At 54.6% G+C, this 21,501-nt stretch overlaps 1 protein-coding gene across 1 annotated transcript in view; it reads right to left on the bottom strand.

Moving 5' to 3' along the window:
* The window catches only part of SOCS7 (suppressor of cytokine signaling 7), a 28,018-nt gene extending 6,635 nt beyond the window's left edge, over positions 1 to 21,383 (bottom strand). Inside the window, exons 1-3 of the mRNA XM_058820559.1 lie at positions 20,563 to 21,383; positions 975 to 1,039; positions 424 to 528 (exon numbers count right to left, since the gene is read on the bottom strand). Of these exons, the coding sequence (XP_058676542.1) occupies positions 424 to 528; positions 975 to 1,039; positions 20,563 to 21,383 (991 nt within the window). The remainder of the gene's footprint in view (positions 1 to 423; positions 529 to 974; positions 1,040 to 20,562) is intronic.
* Between the last annotated feature and the right edge of the window lie 118 nt (positions 21,384 to 21,501).

The following is a 21,501-nucleotide window of genomic DNA, read 5'->3' as shown; positions in this document are numbered from 1 at the left end:
GTCAGGAAACAGGGAGAGAACAGCCCCAGAGCCTGGGAAACTGCCTGGAAAAGGAAATTGGGGGATTCCCAGTGGAGCCCCAGAAAACAGAATTGAAAAGGGAACTTTGGGATTCCCAGTAGAGTCTGGGGAAACAGCATGGAAAAGAGAATGTGGGAATTCCCAGTGGAGCTTCAAAATCTGGGAAAACTGCCTGGAATAGGGAATTGGGGGATTCCCAGCAGCACCTTCTCTCTGGTTTGGCAACTGCTGGAGGACAGGGATCCCTTTTCCAGCACTGGAATTCCCAGGGCCCCAGGGATGAATCCCAGGGCACCAAGGACCATCCCCAGGTTCCCAAGGACCATCCCCAGGTTCCCAAGGACCATCCCCAAGTTCCCAGGGACCATCCCCGGGTTCCCAGGGACCATCCCAGGGCAGTACCGAGCAGGCTGAGGCTGCGGCGGGGCGGCGGCGGAGGGGTCGGAGGGTGAGGGGAGCTGAGCCCTCGCTGGGAAATGTCCACGTCCACCAGGGACACCGTCTCACCTGGAAAAGGGAGAGGGAAAAGCCCAGTTAGGACCCAGGATGATGAGCACAGGGAAAGGAATTCTGCAGGGTTTGAGAGGTTTTTCCCACTCGATGCTCCCAAGATAAGTTTTTCCATCTTAGGAGAGATCTTGAGGTAATTTGCCCCAAGCCCAGCAGCTGGATGGGATGAGGAGGCTCCAAAGGATTTTTCCCAGCATGGAATTTCCACACTGAGCAGAGCTGATCCATGTGCAGCACCAGGGACGTGACCATTTAAAAAAAAAAAATTTAAGTATTTTTAAAAATAATCAGACGTCTCCTTTTGGGTCTGAGGCCAGCAGGACCAAGCAACACCACAGAGATCCCAGCATGGGATCCCTCAAAAGCGAAATTCCCCACTCCCTGCTCGTCCCACAGCAAAACAAAAAAACCCAAACTTGCACAAATTCCCCCCAAATCCTCACCTGTGAAGAGGGGGCTGAACACAACCGGGGAAAAGGCACTTTGGGTTCTTGTCAGTCTGTGTTTCCTGGGGGTGGAAAACAGGGAAAAATGGGGTGAGGAGAGATGGGGAGACCCTGAATCCCAGCAGGAAAAAGAGCAGAACCTTTTCCACAAGGATAAACTTCTTCCACCAGAGAACGTTCTCTCAGCAGGAGAACCCTCTCCTACCAGGAGAACCTTCTCCATCCTTGCCAGCCCCTCCAGCCACGGGTTTCTCCAACTCCTGCTCAGGGCAGGGAACCAGCAACAGCTGGCACTACTGTGGGAACGGCCTCCCCTCATAACCTGGCCAGGACAGACTAATACTGCTCAGCACCCACTCAGCACCATCTCAGCAACCAAGCAGAACCAACTCAGCACCATCTCAGAAACCAATCTGCACCATGCCAGCACCCAATCAACACCCACTCAGCACCATCTCAGCAGCAATTCAGCACCATCTCAGCACAGAGTCAGGATCACCGCAGCAACCAATCAACACCCACTATGCACCATCTCAGCAGCCAATCCGCACCCACTCAGCACCATCTCAGCAGCAATACAGCACCATCTCAGCACAGAGTCAGGATCATCGCAGCAACCAATCAACACCCACTCAGCAACATCTCGGCAACCAATCCGCACCCACTCAGCACCATCTCAGCAGCAATTCAGCACCATCTCAGCACAGAGTCAGGATCATCGCAGCAACCAATCAACACCCACTCAGCACCATCTCAGCACCCAATCAACACCCACTCAGCACCATCTAGGCAACCAATCCGCACCCACTCAGCACCATCTCAGCAACCAATCAACATCCACTCAGCACAATCTCAGCAGCAATTCAGCACCATCTCAGCACAGAGTCAGGATCATCGCAGCAACCAATCAACACCCACTCAGCACCATCTCAGCACCCAATCAACACCCACTCAGCACCATCTAGGCAACCAATCCGCACCCACTCAGCACCATCTCAGCAACCAATCAACATCCACTCAGCACAATCTCAGCAGCAATTCAGCACCATCTCAGCACAGAGTCAGGATCATCGCAGCAACCAATCAACACCCACTCAGCACCATCTAGGCAACCAATCCGCACCCACTCAGCACCATCTAAGCAGCAATTCAGCACCATCTCAGCACAGAGTCAGGATCATCGCAGCAACCAATCAACACCCACTCAGCACCATCTCAGCACCCAAACAATACCCACTCAGCACCATCTCAGCAGCAATTCAGCACCATCTCAGCACAGAGTCAGGATCATCGCAGCAACCAATCAACACCCACTCAGCACCATCTCGGCAACCAATCAACACCCACTCAGCACCATCTCAGCACCCAATGAATACCTACTCAGCACCATCTCAGAAAACAATCAAAACCCACTCAGCACCATCTCAGCACCCAATCAACACCCACTCAGCACCATCTAGGCAACCAATCCGCACCCACTCAGCACCATCTCAGCAGCAATTCAGCACCATCCCAGCACAGAGTCAGGATCATCGCAGCAACCAATCAACACCCACTCAGCACCATCTAGGCAACCAATCCGCACCCACTCAGCACCATCTCAGCAGCAATTCAGCACCATCTCAGCACAGAGTCAGGATCATCGCAGCAACCAATCAACACCCACTCAGCACCATCTAGGCAACCAATCCGCACCCACTCAGCACCATCTAAGCAGCAATTCAGCACCATCTCAGCACAGAGTCAGGATCATCGCAGCAACCAATCAACACCCACTCAGCACCATCTCAGCACCCAAACAATACCCACTCAGCACCATCTCAGCAGCAATTCAGCACCATCTCAGCACAGAGTCAGGATCATCGCAGCAACCAATCAACACCCACTCAGCACCATCTCGGCAACCAATCAACACCCACTCAGCACCATCTCAGCACCCAATGAATACCTACTCAGCACCATCTCAGAAACCAATCAAAACCCACTCAGCACCATCTCAGCACCCAATCAACACCCACTCAGCACCATCTAGGCAACCAATCCGCACCCACTCAGCACCATCTCAGCAGCAATTCAGCACCATCTCAGCACAGAGTCAGGATCATCGCAGGAACCAATCAACACCCACTCAGCACCATCTCAGCAACCAATCAACATCCACTCAGCACCATCTCAGAAACCAATCCGCACCCACTCAGCACCATCTCAGCAGCAATTCAGCACCATCTCAGCACAGAGTCAGGATCATCGCAGCAACCAATCAACACCCACTCAGCACCATCTAGGCACCCAATCAATACCCACTCAGCACCATCTCAGCAGCAATTCAGCACCATCTCAGCACAGAGTCAGGATCATCGCAGCAACCAATCCGAACCCACTCAGCACCATCTCAGCACCCAATGAATACCTACTCAGCACCATCTAAGAAACCAATCAACACCCACTCAGCACCATCTCAGCACCCAATCAACACCCACTCAGCACCATCTCAGCAACCAATCAACATCCACTCAGCACCATCTCAGAAACCAATCCGCACCCACTCAGCACCATCTCAGCAGCAATTCAGCACCATCTCAGCACAGAGTCAGGATCATCGCAGCAACCAATCAACACCCACTCAGCACCATCTCGGCAACCAATCAACACCCACTCAGCACCATCTCAGCACCCAATGAATACCTACTCAGCACCATCTCAGAAACCAATCAACACCCACTCAGCACCATCTCAGCACCCAATCAACACCCACTCAGCACCATCTCAGCACCCAATCAACACCCACTCAGCACCATCTCGGCAACCAATCAACACCCACTCAGCACCATCTCAGCACCCAATGAATACCTACTCAGCACCATCTCAGAAACCAATCCGCACCCACTCAGCACCATCTCAGCAGCAATTCAGCACCATCTCAGCACAGAGTCAGGATCATCGCAGCAACCAATCAACACCCACTCAGCACCATCTCGGCAACCAATCAACACCCACTCAGCACCATCTCAGCACCCAATGAATACCTACTCAGCACCATCTCAGAAACCAATCAAAACCCACTCAGCACCATCTCAGCACCCAATCAACACCCACTCAGCACCATCTAGGCAACCAATCCGCACCCACTCAGCACCATCTCAGCAGCAATTCAGCACCATCTCAGCACAGAGTCAGGATCATCGCAGGAACCAATCAACACCCACTCAGCACCATCTCAGCAACCAATCAACATCCACTCAGCACCATCTCAGAAACCAATCCGCACCCACTCAGCACCATCTCAGCAGCAATTCAGCACCATCTCAGCACAGAGTCAGGATCATCGCAGCAACCAATCAACACCCACTCAGCACCATCTAGGCACCCAATCAATACGCACTCAGCACCATCTCAGCAGCAATTCAGCACCATCTCAGCACAGAGTCAGGATCATCGCAGCAACCAATCAACACCCACTCAGCACCATCTCGGCAACCAATCAACACCCACTCAGCACCATCTCAGCACCCAATGAATACCTACTCAGCACCATCTAAGAAACCAATCAACACCCACTCAGCACCATCTCAGCACCCAATCAACACCCACTCAGCACCATCTCAGCACCCAATCAACACCCACTCAGCACCATCTAGGCAACCAATCCGCACCCACTCAGCACCATCTCAGCAGCAATTCAGCACCATCTCAGCACAGAGTCAGGATCATCGCAGGAACCAATCAACACCCACTCAGCACCATCTCAGCAACCAATCAACATCCACTCAGCACCATCTCAGAAACCAATCCGCACCCACTCAGCACCATCTCAGCAGCAATTCAGCACCATCTCAGCACAGAGTCAGGATCATCGCAGCAACCAATCAACACCCACTCAGCACCATCTCGGCAACCAATCAACACCCACTCAGCACCATCTCAGCACCCAATGAATACCTACTCAGCACCATCTCAGAAACCAATCAACACCCACTCAGCACCATCTCAGCACCCAATCAACACCCACTCAGCACCATCTCAGCACCCAATCAACACCCACTCAGCACCATCTCGGCAACCAATCAACACCCACTCAGCACCATCTCAGCACCCAATGAATACCTACTCAGCACCATCTCAGAAACCAATCAACACCCACTCAGCACCATCTCAGCACCCAATAAACACCCACTCAGCACCATCTCAGCACCCAATCAACACCCACTCAGCACCATCTCAGCACCCAATCAACACCCACTCAGCACCATCTCAGCAGCAATTCAGCACCATCTCAGCACAGAGTCAGGATCATCGCAGCAACCAATCAACACCCACTCAGCACCATCTAGGCAACCAATCAACAACCACTCAGCACCATCTCAGCACCCAATCAACACCCACTCTGCACCATCTCAGCAACCAATCAACATCCACTCAGCACCATCGCAGCAACCAATCAACACCCACTCAGCACCATCTAAGCAGCAATTCAGCACCATCTCAGCACAGAGTCAGGATCATCACAGCAAACAATCAACACCCACTCAGCACCATCTCAGCACCCAATCAATACCCACTCAGCACCATCTCAGCAGCAATTCAGCACCATCTCAGCACAGAGTCAGGATCATCGCAGCAACCAATCAACACCCACTCAGCACCATCTCGGCACCCAATCAACACCCACTCAGCACCATCTCAGCACCCAATGAATACCTACTCAGCACCATCTCAGAAACCAATCAACACCCACTCAGCACCATCTCAGCAGCAATTCAGCACCATCTCAGCACAGAGTCAGGATCATCGCAGCACCCAATCAACACCCACTCAGCACCATCTAGGCAACCAATCAACAACCACTCAGCACCATCTCAGCACCCAATCAACATCCACTCAGCACCATCTCAGCACCCAATCAACATCCACTCAGCACCATCTAGGCAACCAATCCGCACCCACTCAGCACCATCTCAGCAGCAATTCAGCACCATCTCAGCACAGAGTCAGGATCATCGCAGCAACCAATCAACACCCACTCAGCACCATCTCGGCAACCAATCAACACCCACTCAGCACCATCTCAGCACCCAATGAATACCTACTCAGCACCATCTCAGAAACCAATCAACACCCACTCAGCACCATCTCAGCACCCAATCAACACCCACTCAGCACCATCTCAGCAACCAATCCGCACCCACTCAGCACCATCTCAGCAGCAATTCAGCACCATCTCAGCACAGAGTCAGGATCATCGCAGCAACCAATCAACACCCACTCAGCACCATCTCAGCACCCAATCAATACGCACTCAGCACCATCTCAGCAGCAATTCAGCACCATCTCAGCACAGAGTCAGGATCATCGCAGCAACCAATCAACACCCACTCAGCACCATCTCGGCAACCAATCAACACCCACTCAGCACCATCTCAGCACCCAATGAATACCTACTCAGCACCATCTCAGAAACCAATCAACACCCACTCAGCACCATCTCAGCACCCAATCAACACCCACTCAGCACCATCTCAGCACCCAATCAACACCCACTCAGCACCATCTAGGCAACCAATCCGCACCCACTCAGCACCATCTCAGCAGCAATTCAGCACCATCTCAGCACAGAGTCAGGATCATCGCAGCAACCAATCTGCACCCACTCAGCACCATCTCAGAAACCAATCAACACCCACTCAGCACCATCTCAGCACCCAATCAACACCCACTCAGCACCATCTCAGCACCCAATCAACACCCACTCAGCACCATCTCGGCAACCAATCAACACCCACTCAGCACCATCTCAGCACCCAATGAATACCTACTCAGCACCATCTCAGAAACCAATCAACACCCACTCAGCACCATCTCAGCACCCAATCAACACCCACTCGGCACCATCTAGGCAACCAATCCGCACCCACTCAGCACCATCTCAGCAGCAATTCAGCACCATCTCAGCACAGAGTCAGGATAATCGCAGGAACCAATCAACAACCACTGAGCACCATCTCAGCACCCAATCAATACCCACTCAGCACCATCTCAGCAGCAATTCAGCACCATCTCAGCACAGAGTCAGGATCATCGCAGCAACCAATCAACACCCACTCAGCACCATCTCGGCAACCAATCAACACCCACTCAGCACCATCTCAGCAGCAATTCAGCACCATCTCAGCACAGAGTCAGGATCATCGCAGCACCCAATCAACACCCACTCAGCACCATCTAGGCAACCAATCAACAACCACTCAGCACCATCTCAGCACCCAATCAACATCCACTCAGCACCATCGCAGCAACCAATCAACACCCCCTCAGCTCCATCTAGGCAACCAATCCGCACCCACTCAGCACCATCTAAGCAGCAATTCAGCACCATCTCAGCACAGAGTCAGGATCATCGCAGCAACCAATCAACACCCACTCAGCACCATCTCAGCACCCAATCAACACCCACTCAGCACAATCTCAGCAACCAATCCGAACCCACTCAGCACCATCTCAGCACCCAATCAAAACACACTCAGCACCATCTCAGCACCCAATCAACACCCACTCAGCACCATATCATCACCCAATCAACACCCACTCAGCACCATCTAGGTAACCAATCCGCACCCACTCAGCACCATCTAGGCAACCAATCCGCACCCACTCAGCACCATCTCAGCAGCAATTCAGCACCATCTCAGCACAGAGTCAGGATCATCGCAGCAACCAATCAACACCCACTCAGCACCATCTAGGCAACCAATCCGCACCCACTCAGCACCATCTAAGCAGCAATTCAGCACCATCTCAGCACAGAGTCAGGATCATCGCAGCAACCAATCAACACCCACTCAGCACCATCTCGGCAACCAATCAACACCCACTCAGCACCATCTCAGCACCCAATGAATACCTACTCAGCACCATCTCAGAAACCAATCAACACCCACTCAGCACCATCTCAGCACCCAATCAACACCCACTCAGCACCATCTCAGCACCCAATCAACACCCACTCAGCACCATCTAGGCAACCAATCCGCACCCACTCAGCACCATCTCAGCAGCAATTCAGCACCATCTCAGCACAGAGTCAGGATCATCGCAGCAACCAATCTGCACCCACTCAGCACCATCTCAGAAACCAATCAACACCCACTCAGCACCATCTCAGCACCCAATCAACACCCACTCAGCACCATCTCAGCACCCAATCAACACCCACTCAGCACCATCTCGGCAACCAATCAACACCCACTCAGCACCATCTCAGCACCCAATGAATACCTACTCAGCACCATCTCAGAAACCAATCAACACCCACTCAGCACCATCTCAGCACCCAATCAACACCCACTCGGCACCATCTAGGCAACCAATCCGCACCCACTCAGCACCATCTCAGCAGCAATTCAGCACCATCTCAGCACAGAGTCAGGATAATCGCAGGAACCAATCAACAACCACTGAGCACCATCTCAGCACCCAATCAATACCCACTCAGCACCATCTCAGCAGCAATTCAGCACCATCTCAGCACAGAGTCAGGATCATCGCAGCAACCAATCAACACCCACTCAGCACCATCTCGGCAACCAATCAACACCCACTCAGCACCATCTCAGCAGCAATTCAGCACCATCTCAGCACAGAGTCAGGATCATCGCAGCACCCAATCAACACCCACTCAGCACCATCTAGGCAACCAATCAACAACCACTCAGCACCATCTCAGCACCCAATCAACATCCACTCAGCACCATCGCAGCAACCAATCAACACCCCCTCAGCTCCATCTAGGCAACCAATCCGCACCCACTCAGCACCATCTAAGCAGCAATTCAGCACCATCTCAGCACAGAGTCAGGATCATCGCAGCAACCAATCAACACCCACTCAGCACCATCTCAGCACCCAATCAATACGCACTCAGCACCATCTCAGCAGCAATTCAGCACCATCTCAGCACAGAGTCAGGATCATCGCAGCAACCAATCAACACCCACTCAGCACCATCTCGGCAACCAATCAACACCCACTCAGCACCATCTCAGCACCCAATCAACACCCACTCAGCACAATCTCAGAAACCAATCAACACCCACTCAGCACCATCTCAGCACCCAATCAACACCCACTCAGCACCATCTCAGCACCCAATCAACACCCACTCAGCACCATCTAGGCAACCAATCCGCACCCACTCAGCACCATCTCAGCAGCAATTCAGCACCATCTCAGCACAGAGTCAGGATCATCGCAGCAACCAATCTGCACCCACTCAGCACCATCTCAGAAACCAATCAACACCCACTCAGCACCATCTCAGCACCCAATCAACACCCACTCAGCACCATCTCAGCACCCAATCAACACCCACTCAGCACCATCTCGGCAACCAATCAACACCCACTCAGCACCATCTCAGCACCCAATGAATACCTACTCAGCACCATCTCAGAAACCAATCAACACCCACTCAGCACCATCTCAGCACCCAATCAACACCCACTCGGCACCATCTAGGCAACCAATCCGCACCCACTCAGCACCATCTCAGCAGCAATTCAGCACCATCTCAGCACAGAGTCAGGATAATCGCAGGAACCAATCAACAACCACTGAGCACCATCTCAGCACCCAATCAATACCCACTCAGCACCATCTCAGCAGCAATTCAGCACCATCTCAGCACAGAGTCAGGATCATCGCAGCAACCAATCAACACCCACTCAGCACCATCTCGGCAACCAATCAACACCCACTCAGCACCATCTCAGCAGCAATTCAGCACCATCTCAGCACAGAGTCAGGATCATCGCAGCACCCAATCAACACCCACTCAGCACCATCTAGGCAACCAATCAACAACCACTCAGCACCATCTCAGCACCCAATCAACATCCACTCAGCACCATCGCAGCAACCAATCAACACCCCCTCAGCTCCATCTAGGCAACCAATCCGCACCCACTCAGCACCATCTAAGCAGCAATTCAGCACCATCTCAGCACAGAGTCAGGATCATCGCAGCAACCAATCAACACCCACTCAGCACCATCTCAGCACCCAATCAACACCCACTCAGCACAATCTCAGCAACCAATCCGAACCCACTCAGCACCATCTCAGCACCCAATCAAAACACACTCAGCACCATCTCAGCACCCAATCAACACCCACTCAGCACCATATCATCACCCAATCAACACCCACTCAGCACCATCTAGGTAACCAATCCGCACCCACTCAGCACCATCTAGGCAACCAATCCGCACCCACTCAGCACCATCTCAGCAGCAATTCAGCACCATCTCAGCACAGAGTCAGGATCATCGCAGCAACCAATCAACACCCACTCAGCACCATCTAGGCAACCAATCCGCACCCACTCAGCACCATCTAAGCAGCAATTCAGCACCATCTCAGCACAGAGTCAGGATCATCGCAGCAACCAATCAACACCCACTCAGCACCATCTCGGCAACCAATCAACACCCACTCAGCACCATCTCAGCACCCAATGAATACCTACTCAGCACCATCTCAGAAACCAATCAACACCCACTCAGCACCATCTCAGCACCCAATCAACACCCACTCAGCACCATCTCAGCACCCAATCAACACCCACTCAGCACCATCTAGGCAACCAATCCGCACCCACTCAGCACCATCTCAGCAGCAATTCAGCACCATCTCAGCACAGAGTCAGGATCATCGCAGCAACCAATCTGCACCCACTCAGCACCATCTCAGAAACCAATCAACACCCACTCAGCACCATCTCAGCACCCAATCAACACCCACTCAGCACCATCTCAGCACCCAATCAACACCCACTCAGCACCATCTCGGCAACCAATCAACACCCACTCAGCACCATCTCAGCACCCAATGAATACCTACTCAGCACCATCTCAGAAACCAATCAACACCCACTCAGCACCATCTCAGCACCCAATCAACACCCACTCGGCACCATCTAGGCAACCAATCCGCACCCACTCAGCACCATCTCAGCAGCAATTCAGCACCATCTCAGCACAGAGTCAGGATAATCGCAGGAACCAATCAACAACCACTGAGCACCATCTCAGCACCCAATCAATACCCACTCAGCACCATCTCAGCAGCAATTCAGCACCATCTCAGCACAGAGTCAGGATCATCGCAGCAACCAATCAACACCCACTCAGCACCATCTCGGCAACCAATCAACACCCACTCAGCACCATCTCAGCAGCAATTCAGCACCATCTCAGCACAGAGTCAGGATCATCGCAGCACCCAATCAACACCCACTCAGCACCATCTAGGCAACCAATCAACAACCACTCAGCACCATCTCAGCACCCAATCAACATCCACTCAGCACCATCGCAGCAACCAATCAACACCCCCTCAGCTCCATCTAGGCAACCAATCCGCACCCACTCAGCACCATCTAAGCAGCAATTCAGCACCATCTCAGCACAGAGTCAGGATCATCGCAGCAACCAATCAACACCCACTCAGCACCATCTCAGCACCCAATCAACACCCACTCAGCACAATCTCAGCAACCAATCCGAACCCACTCAGCACCATCTCAGCACCCAATCAAAACACACTCAGCACCATCTCAGCACCCAATCAACACCCACTCAGCACCATATCATCACCCAATCAACACCCACTCAGCACCATCTAGGTAACCAATCCGCACCCACTCAGCACCATCTAGGCAACCAATCCGCACCCACTCAGCACCATCTCAGCAGCAATTCAGCACCATCTCAGCACAGAGTCAGGATCATCGCAGCAACCAATCAACACCCACTCAGCACCATCTAGGCAACCAATCCGCACCCACTCAGCACCATCTAAGCAGCAATTCAGCACCATCTCAGCACAGAGTCAGGATCATCGCAGCAACCAATCAACACCCACTCAGCACCATCTCGGCAACCAATCAACACCCACTCAGCACCATCTCAGCACCCAATGAATACCTACTCAGCACCATCTCAGAAACCAATCAACACCCACTCAGCACCATCTCAGCACCCAATCAACACCCACTCAGCACCATCTCAGCACCCAATCAACACCCACTCAGCACCATCTAGGCAACCAATCCGCACCCACTCAGCACCATCTCAGCAGCAATTCAGCACCATCTCAGCACAGAGTCAGGATCATCGCAGCAACCAATCTGCACCCACTCAGCACCATCTCAGAAACCAATCAACACCCACTCAGCACCATCTCAGCACCCAATCAACACCCACTCGGCACCATCTAGGCAACCAATCCGCACCCACTCAGCACCATCTCAGCAGCAATTCAGCACCATCTCAGCACAGAGTCAGGATAATCGCAGGAACCAATCAACAACCACTGAGCACCATCTCAGCACCCAATCAATACCCACTCAGCACCATCTCAGCAGCAATTCAGCACCATCTCAGCACAGAGTCAGGATCATCGCAGCAACCAATCAACACCCACTCAGCACCATCTCGGCAACCAATCAACACCCACTCAGCACCATCTCAGCAGCAATTCAGCACCATCTCAGCACAGAGTCAGGATCATCGCAGCACCCAATCAACACCCACTCAGCACCATCTAGGCAACCAATCAACAACCACTCAGCACCATCTCAGCACCCAATCAACATCCACTCAGCACCATCGCAGCAACCAATCAACACCCCCTCAGCTCCATCTAGGCAACCAATCCGCACCCACTCAGCACCATCTCAGCACCCAATCAACATCCACTCAGCACAGAGTCAGGATCATCGCAGCAACCAATCAACACCCACTCAGCACCATCTCAGCACCCAATCAACACCCACTCAGCACAATCTCAGCAACCAATCCGAACCCACTCAGCACCATCTCAGCACCCAATCAAAACACACTCAGCACCATCTCAGCACCCAATCAACACCCACTCAGCACCATATCATCACCCAATCAACACCCACTCAGCACCATCTAGGTAACCAATCCGCACCCACTCAGCACCATCTAGGCAACCAATCCGCACCCACTCAGCACCATCTCAGCAGCAATTCAGCACCATCTCAGCACAGAGTCAGGATCATCGCAGCAACCAATCAACACCCACTCAGCACCATCTCGGCAACCAATCAACACCCACTCAGCACCATCTCAGCACCCAATGAATACCTACTCAGCACCATCTCAGAAACCAATCAACACCCACTCAGCACCATCTCAGCACCCAATCAACACCCACTCAGCACCATCTCAGCACCCAATCAACACCCACTCAGCACCATCTAGGCAACCAATCCGCACCCACTCAGCACCATCTCAGCAGCAATTCAGCACCATCTCAGCACAGAGTCAGGATCATCGCAGCAACCAATCTGCACCCACTCAGCACCATCTCAGAAACCAATCAACACCCACTCAGCACCATCTCAGCACCCAATCAACACCCACTCAGCACCATCTCAGCACCCAATCAACACCCACTCAGCACCATCTCGGCAACCAATCAACACCCACTCAGCACCATCTCAGCACCCAATGAATACCTACTCAGCACCATCTCAGAAACCAATCAACACCCACTCAGCACCATCTCAGCACCCAATCAACACCCACTCGGCACCATCTAGGCAACCAATCCGCACCCACTCAGCACCATCTCAGCAGCAATTCAGCACCATCTCAGCACAGAGTCAGGATAATCGCAGGAACCAATCAACAACCACTGAGCACCATCTCAGCACCCAATCAATACCCACTCAGCACCATCTCAGCAGCAATTCAGCACCATCTCAGCACAGAGTCAGGATCATCGCAGCAACCAATCAACACCCACTCAGCACCATCTCGGCAACCAATCAACACCCACTCAGCACCATCTCAGCAGCAATTCAGCACCATCTCAGCACAGAGTCAGGATCATCGCAGCACCCAATCAACACCCACTCAGCACCATCTAGGCAACCAATCAACAACCACTCAGCACCATCTCAGCACCCAATCAACATCCACTCAGCACCATCGCAGCAACCAATCAACACCCCCTCAGCTCCATCTAGGCAACCAATCCGCACCCACTCAGCACCATCTAAGCAGCAATTCAGCACCATCTCAGCACAGAGTCAGGATCATCGCAGCAACCAATCAACACCCACTCAGCACCATCTCAGCACCCAATCAACACCCACTCAGCACAATCTCAGCAACCAATCCGAACCCACTCAGCACCATCTCAGCACCCAATCAAAACACACTCAGCACCATCTCAGCACCCAATCAACACCCACTCAGCACCATATCATCACCCAATCAACACCCACTCAGCACCATCTAGGTAACCAATCCGCACCCACTCAGCACCATCTAGGCAACCAATCCGCACCCACTCAGCACCATCTCAGCAGCAATTCAGCACCATCTCAGCACAGAGTCAGGATCATCGCAGCAACCAATCAACACCCACTCAGCACCATCTAGGCAACCAATCCGCACCCACTCAGCACCATCTAAGCAGCAATTCAGCACCATCTCAGCACAGAGTCAGGATCATCGCAGCAACCAATCAACACCCACTCAGCACCATCTCAGCACCCAATCAATACCCACTCAGCACCATCTCAGCAGCAATTCAGCACCATCTCAGCACAGAGTCAGGATCATCGCAGCAACCAATCAACACCCACTCAGCACCATCTCGGCAACCAATCAACACCCACTCAGCACCATCTCAGCACCCAATGAATACCTACTCAGCACCATCTCAGAAACCAATCAACACCCACTCAGCACCATCTCATCACCCAATCAACACCCACTCAGCACCATCTAGGCAACCAATCCGCACCCACTCAGCACCATCTCAGCAGCAATTCAGCACCATCTCAGCACAGAGTCAGGATCATCGCAGCAACCAATCAACACCCACTCAGCACCATCTCGGCAACCAATCAACACCCACTCAGCACCATCTCAGCACCCAATGAATACCTACTCAGCACCATCTCAGAAACCAATCAACACCCACTCAGCACCATCTCAGCAACCAATCAACATCCACTCAGCACCATCTCAGAAACCAATCCGCACCCACTCAGAACCATCTCAGCAGCAATTCAGCACCATCTCAGCACAGAGTCAGGATCATCGCAGCAACCAATCAACACCCACTCAGCACAATCTCAGCAACCAATCCGCACCCACTCAGCACCATCAGAGCAGCAATTCAGCACCATCTCAGCACAGAGTCAGGATCATCGCAGCAACCAGTCAACACCCATTCAGCACCATCTCAGCACCCAATCAATACCCACTCAGCACCATCTCAGCAGCAATTCAGCACCATCTCAGCACAGAGTCAGGATCATCGCAGCAACCAATCAACACCCACTCAGCACCATCTCAGCACCCAATCAACACCCACTCAGCACCATCTCAGCACCCAATCAACACCCACTCAGCACCATCTAGGCAACCAATCCGCACCCACTCAGCACCATCTCAGCAGCAATTCAGCACCATCTCAGCACAGAGTCAGGATCATCGCAGCAACCAATCAACACCCACTCAGCACCATCTAGGCAACCAATCAACACCCACTCAGCACCATCTCAGCACCCAATCAACATCCACTCAGCACCATCTCAGCACCCAATCAACACCCACTCAGCACCATCTCAGCAACGAATCAACATCCACTCAGCACCATCTCAGCAACCAATCCGCACCCACTCAGCACCATCTCAGCAGCAATTCAGCACCATCTCAGCACAGAGTCAGGATCATCGCAGCAAACAATCAACACCCACTCAGCACCATCTCAGCACCCAATCAATACCCACTCAGCACCATCTCAGCAGCAATTCAGCACCATCTCAGCACAGAGTCAGGATCATCGCAGCAACCAATCAACACCCACTCAGCACCATCTCGGCAACCAATCAACACCCACTCAGCACCATCTCAGCACCCAATGAATACCTACTCAGCACCATCTCAGAAACCAATCAACACCCACTCAGCACCATCTCAGCAGCAATTCAGCACCATCTCAGCACAGAGTCAGGATCATCGCAGCACCCAATCAACACCCACTCAGCACCATCTAGGCAACCAATCAACAACCACTCAGCACCATCTCAGCACCCAATCAACATCCACTCAGCACCATCGCAGCAACCAATCAACACCCCCTCAGCTCCATCTAGGCAACCAATCCGCACCCACTCAGCACCATCTAAGCAGCAATTCAGCACCATCTCAGCACAGAGTCAGGATCATCGCAGCAACCAATCAACACCCACTCAGCACCATCTCAGCACCCAATCAACACCCACTCAGCACAATCTCAGCAACCAATCCGAACCCACTCAGCACCATCTCAGCACCCAATCAAAACACACTCAGCACCATCTCAGCACCCAATCAACACCCACTCAGCACGATATCATCACCCAATCAACACCCACTCAGCACCATCTAGGTAACCAATCCGCACCCACTCAGCACCATCTAGGCAACCAATCCGCACCCACTCAGCACCATCTCAGCAGCAATTCAGCACCATCTCAGCACAGAGTCAGGATCATCGCAGCAACCAATCAACACCCACTCAGCACCATCTAGGCAACCAATCCGCACCCACTCAGCACCATCTAAGCAGCAATTCAGCACCATCTCAGCACAGAGTCAGGATCATCGCAGCAACCAATCAACACCCACTCAGCACCATCTCAGCACCCAATCAATACCCACTCAGCACCATCTCAGCAGCAATTCAGCACCATCTCAGCACAGAGTCAGGATCATCGCAGCAACCAATCAACACCCACTCAGCACCATCTCGGCAACCAATCAACACCCACTCAGCACCATCTCAGCACCCAATGAATACCTACTCAGCACCATCTCAGAAACCAATCAACACCCACTCAGCACCATCTCATCACCCAATCAACACCCACTCAGCACCATCTAGGCAACCAATCCGCACCCACTCAGCACCATCTCAGCAGCAATTCAGCACCATCTCAGCACAGAGTCAGGATCATCGCAGCAACCAATCAACACCCACTCAGCACCATCTCGGCAACCAATCAACACCCACTCAGCACCATCTCAGCACCCAATGAATACCTACTCAGCACCATCTCAGAAACCAATCAACACCCACTCAGCACCATCTCAGCAACCAATCAACATCCACTCAGCACCATCTCAGAAACCAATCCGCACCCACTCAGAACCATCTCAGCAGCAATTCAGCACCATCTCAGCACAGAGTCAGGATCATCGCAGCAACCAATCAACACTCACTCAGCACCATCTCAGCACCCAATCAACACCCACTCAGCACCATCTAGGCACCCAATCAACACCCACTCAGCACCATCTCAGCAACCAATCCGCACACACTCAGCACCATCTCAGCACCCAATCAACACCCACTCAGCACCATCTCAGCACCCAATGAATACCTACTCAGCACCATCTCAGAAAGCAATCAACACCCACTCAGCACCATCTCAGCACCCAATCAACACTCATTCAGCACCATCTAGGCAACCAATCCGCACCCACTCAGCACCATCTCAGCAACAATTCAGCACCATCTCAGCACAGAGTCAGGATCATCGCAGCAACCAATCAACACCCACTCAGCACCATCTCGGCAACCAATCAACAACCACTGAGCACCATCTCAGCACCCAATCAACACCCACTCAGCACCATCTAGGCAACCAATCCGCAACGACTCAGCACCATCTCAGCAGCAATTCAGCACCATCTCAGCACAGAGTCAGGATCATCGCAGCAACCAATCAACACCCACTCAGCACCATCTCAGCACCCAATCAACACCCACTCAGCACCATCTCAGCACCCAATCAACACCCACTCAGCACCATCTCAGCACCCAATCAACACCCACTCAGCACCATCTCAGCAACCAATCAACATCCACTCAGCACCATCTCAGAAACCAATCCGCACCCACTCAGCACCATCTCAGCAGCAATTCAGCACCATCTCAGCACAGAGTCAGGATCATCGCAGCAACCAATCAACAACCACTCAGCACCATCTCAGCACCCAATCAACACCCACTCAGCACCATCTCAGCAACCAATCAACATCCACTCAGCACCATCTCAGCAACCAATCAACACTCACTCAGCAACATCTCAGCAACCAATCCGCACACACTCAGCACCATCTCAGCACCCAATCAACACCCACTCAGCACCATCTCAGCAGCAATTCAGCACCATCTCAGCACAGAGTCAGGATCATCGCAGCAACCAATCAACACCCACTCAGCACCATCTCAGCACCCAATCAACACCCACTCAGCACAATCTCAGCAACCAATCCGCACCCACTCAGCACCATCTCAGCACCCAATCAAAACCCACTCAGCACCATCTCAGCACCCAATCAACACCCACTCAGCACCATCTAGGCACCCAATCAACACCCACTCAGCACCATCTAGGCAACCAATCCGCACCCACTCAGCACCATCTAGGCAACCAATCCGCACCCACTAAGCACCATCTCAGCAACCAATCAACATCCATTCAGGATCATCGCAGCAACCAATCCACAGCCACTTAGCACCATCTCAGAAACCAATCAACACCCACTCAGCACCATCTAGGCAACCAATCAACACTCACTCAGCACCATCTCAGCACAGAGTCAGGATCATCTAGGCAACCAATCAACATCCACTCAGCACCATCTCAGCAACCAATCAGCACCATCTCATCACAGAGTCAGGATCATCGCAGCAACCAATCAACACCCACTCGGCACCATCTCAGCACCCAATCAACACCCACTCGGCACCATCTCAGCACCCAATCCGCACCCACACAGCACCATCTCAGCAGCAATTCAGCACCATCTCAGCACAGAGTCAGGATCATCTAGGCAACCAATCAACACCCACTCAGCACCATCTCAGCAGCAATTCAGCACCGACTCAGCACCATCTCAGCACCCAATCAACACCCACTCAGCACCATCTCAGCAACCAATCCGCACCCACTCAGCACCATCTAGGCAACCAATCAACACCCACTCAGCACCATCTAGGCAACCAATCAACACCCACTCAGCACCATCTCAGCACCCACTCAGCACCTCATCAGCCACCACCCCCCCATTGTCTGCGGGGAGTGGGTTGCGCATTCCGCCCTGGCCGGCAGGGGGTGCTGCCGCAGCGCCTCCGCCCCTCACGGCCCTGCTCCGCTGTGGCGGCCGTGGTGGCACCGGGGCCCGGTACGCACCCAGCACGCACCCGGTACACACCGAGCCCCGGTACGCACCTGTCATAAACAAAAAACTGCCAATTTTTTTGTGGAAAAAAAGAGCTGCAAAACCAGTCTGAGGAGTTGATGGCAAAGTGAAGGTCACATGTCGTTGCAGTAAATGGCTCCTTTTCTATCAGAAAAGGCCCCGGCTAGGACTAAGTTAATGGCTCTTCTTCCCGGATAAAGATCTCATCTTAAACCAAGACCTGGAGCCGGGAGCCAGTGGAGCGTCGAGATCAGGGTTACGCCAAAAGCTCGCACGAGGATTGGACTCGCAGCTCTGCCCCTGGTGGACAAAGTTGTGTGTATCGTCCTCCTCCGAGTCACCCAGATAGAAACGACGGAAACTGCAGCTCCGTCGGGCTTCCCAATTGTGAGCTGATCACTTTTAATAAAGGCTTTAAAGGGATAAAAAGTCTCCTGCCCTGTTTATTTCACACCGAGGGCTCCCATCCGCAATTCTGCCCGGCCACGCGTCCCGCACACGCTGCAGAGGGGCACAGCCCTCAGCGTCCACGGAGACGGCGGCAGCGCAGCCCGGGTGGGAGCGGCCGCCCCTCAGGACCCCCTCAGCACCTCTCAGGACAGACTCAGGATCGACTCAGCAACATTTGAGCACCCACTCAGCACCATCTCAGCACCATCTCAGCACCATCTCACGACCCACTCAGCACCCTCTCAGCTGCCCTGGGAGCAGGGATGGAGCAGATCTGGAAGCGGGGATGGAGCTGCCCTGGGAGCAGGCATGGAGCTGCCCTGGACCAGCCATAGCTGGCATTAAGCAGCTCCTGCCTGCTGGAACAGAGGTGAGGGACAGGAGGGACCTGTGAGGCCCCACACCAAGATATCCCGGGATTTCTGCCTCCATCCCAGCCAAGCTGGGGCTGGCAATGATTCCTCCTGCACGGAGGGGAGAGCTGAGCCCCGACAGTGGCAGTGCCTGGGACCCCCAGCCCCCTTAGCCTCTCCTCACGTGGCTGATGCTCCAAGCCCCGCTCCCGGTACCGCTCCCAGAGGTTTTACCACCATCCCCATCAGGGTTGCAGGCCTGGATCAGCGCGACCCTGCTCCGCCGGCCTCTCCCGGGCTCCAGCGTTCCCTAGCCTCGGCAGCCGCTCCGAGAGCTCGATCCCAACCGGGACCCGCGGGGCGGGATGGCCGCGGAGCCCCACATCCCCCTCCGGGAGAGCATCACAACATGGCCCCGGGACACCCCGGCCCGCACCCCGCGCTGCCCCGGCGGCATCCCCCCATCCCAGCCCGGTGCCCCCGTACCTGCCCGGCTCCTGCTCCCGGCCGCGGGCCCCGCACACATCCGTGAGGCTCCCGGCCGAGGCGGCGGCGATGGCGGCGTCCCCGGTGGCCGAGCCGCCGCTGCAGCTCTTGGTGCGGAAGAGGCGGCTGAGGCGGATGCGGAGCGAGCCCTTCCTGCCGCCGGGGCCGGTGCCGGTGCCCGCGGGCGGCTGCGCAGGGCCCGTGGCTGCCCCTCTGCCGCCGGCACGGGCGGCCCCGCGCCCGGGGGACCCCGGCTCGTCCTCGGAGCCGCTGCCGCCCTCGTCGGGCTCCAGCGCCTCGAGCACCAGCAGCGCATCGCTGGTCTCCTCGCCGGCGGGCGGCCCGAGGCACGGGCAGGGGGTGCCCGCCGCGCCCGCCGCCCCCTTGGCCCCCAGCCCCGGCGGGCGCAGCCCCAGCGCCGCCAGCTGCAGCTCCAGCCCGCTCTGCGCCGCCGCTCCCCAGCCCGCCGCCGCTTTGGGCTCCAGCGCGCAGCGGTGCCGCGGGCACAGCTCGGCCCCGCCGCCCCCCGGGACGCCCCCGCCCGCCGCCGCCGCCGCCGCCGCTACCGGGCCGCAGTCCTCGCCGGGCCGGCCCTCGGCCGCCGCGTTGCGGAAAACCATCAGCTGCGGCCGCGGGCTGCGCAGCGCCGGCCCGGCCCCCGGCAGCCGCCCCCCGCCGCCGGGCCCCGCGCCCGCCGCGCCGGTACCGGCACCGGCGCCGCCCGCGGCGCCCGCCTCCGGCCCGGTGCCATAGCCCAGCAGCCGGCTGAGCACCCGGTACGAGGCCGCGGCGGCCGCCGCCGCATCCCCGTCGCGCTGCATGGCTACGGCCGCCGCATGGCCCGCGGGGACCGGGGACCGGGAGCGCACCGGCACCGGCCGCCGCCGCCGCCGCCCTCGCACGGCCGCGGCGCCCCCCCCCTCGCTGCCGCCGCCGCCC

Source organism: Ammospiza caudacuta, chromosome 27 (assembly GCF_027887145.1).
Source record: "Ammospiza caudacuta isolate bAmmCau1 chromosome 27, bAmmCau1.pri, whole genome shotgun sequence".
In the NCBI taxonomy this organism is placed as follows: Eukaryota; Metazoa; Chordata; class Aves; order Passeriformes; family Passerellidae; genus Ammospiza; species Ammospiza caudacuta.
This window is presented reverse-complemented; position numbering and strand designations above follow the sequence as displayed.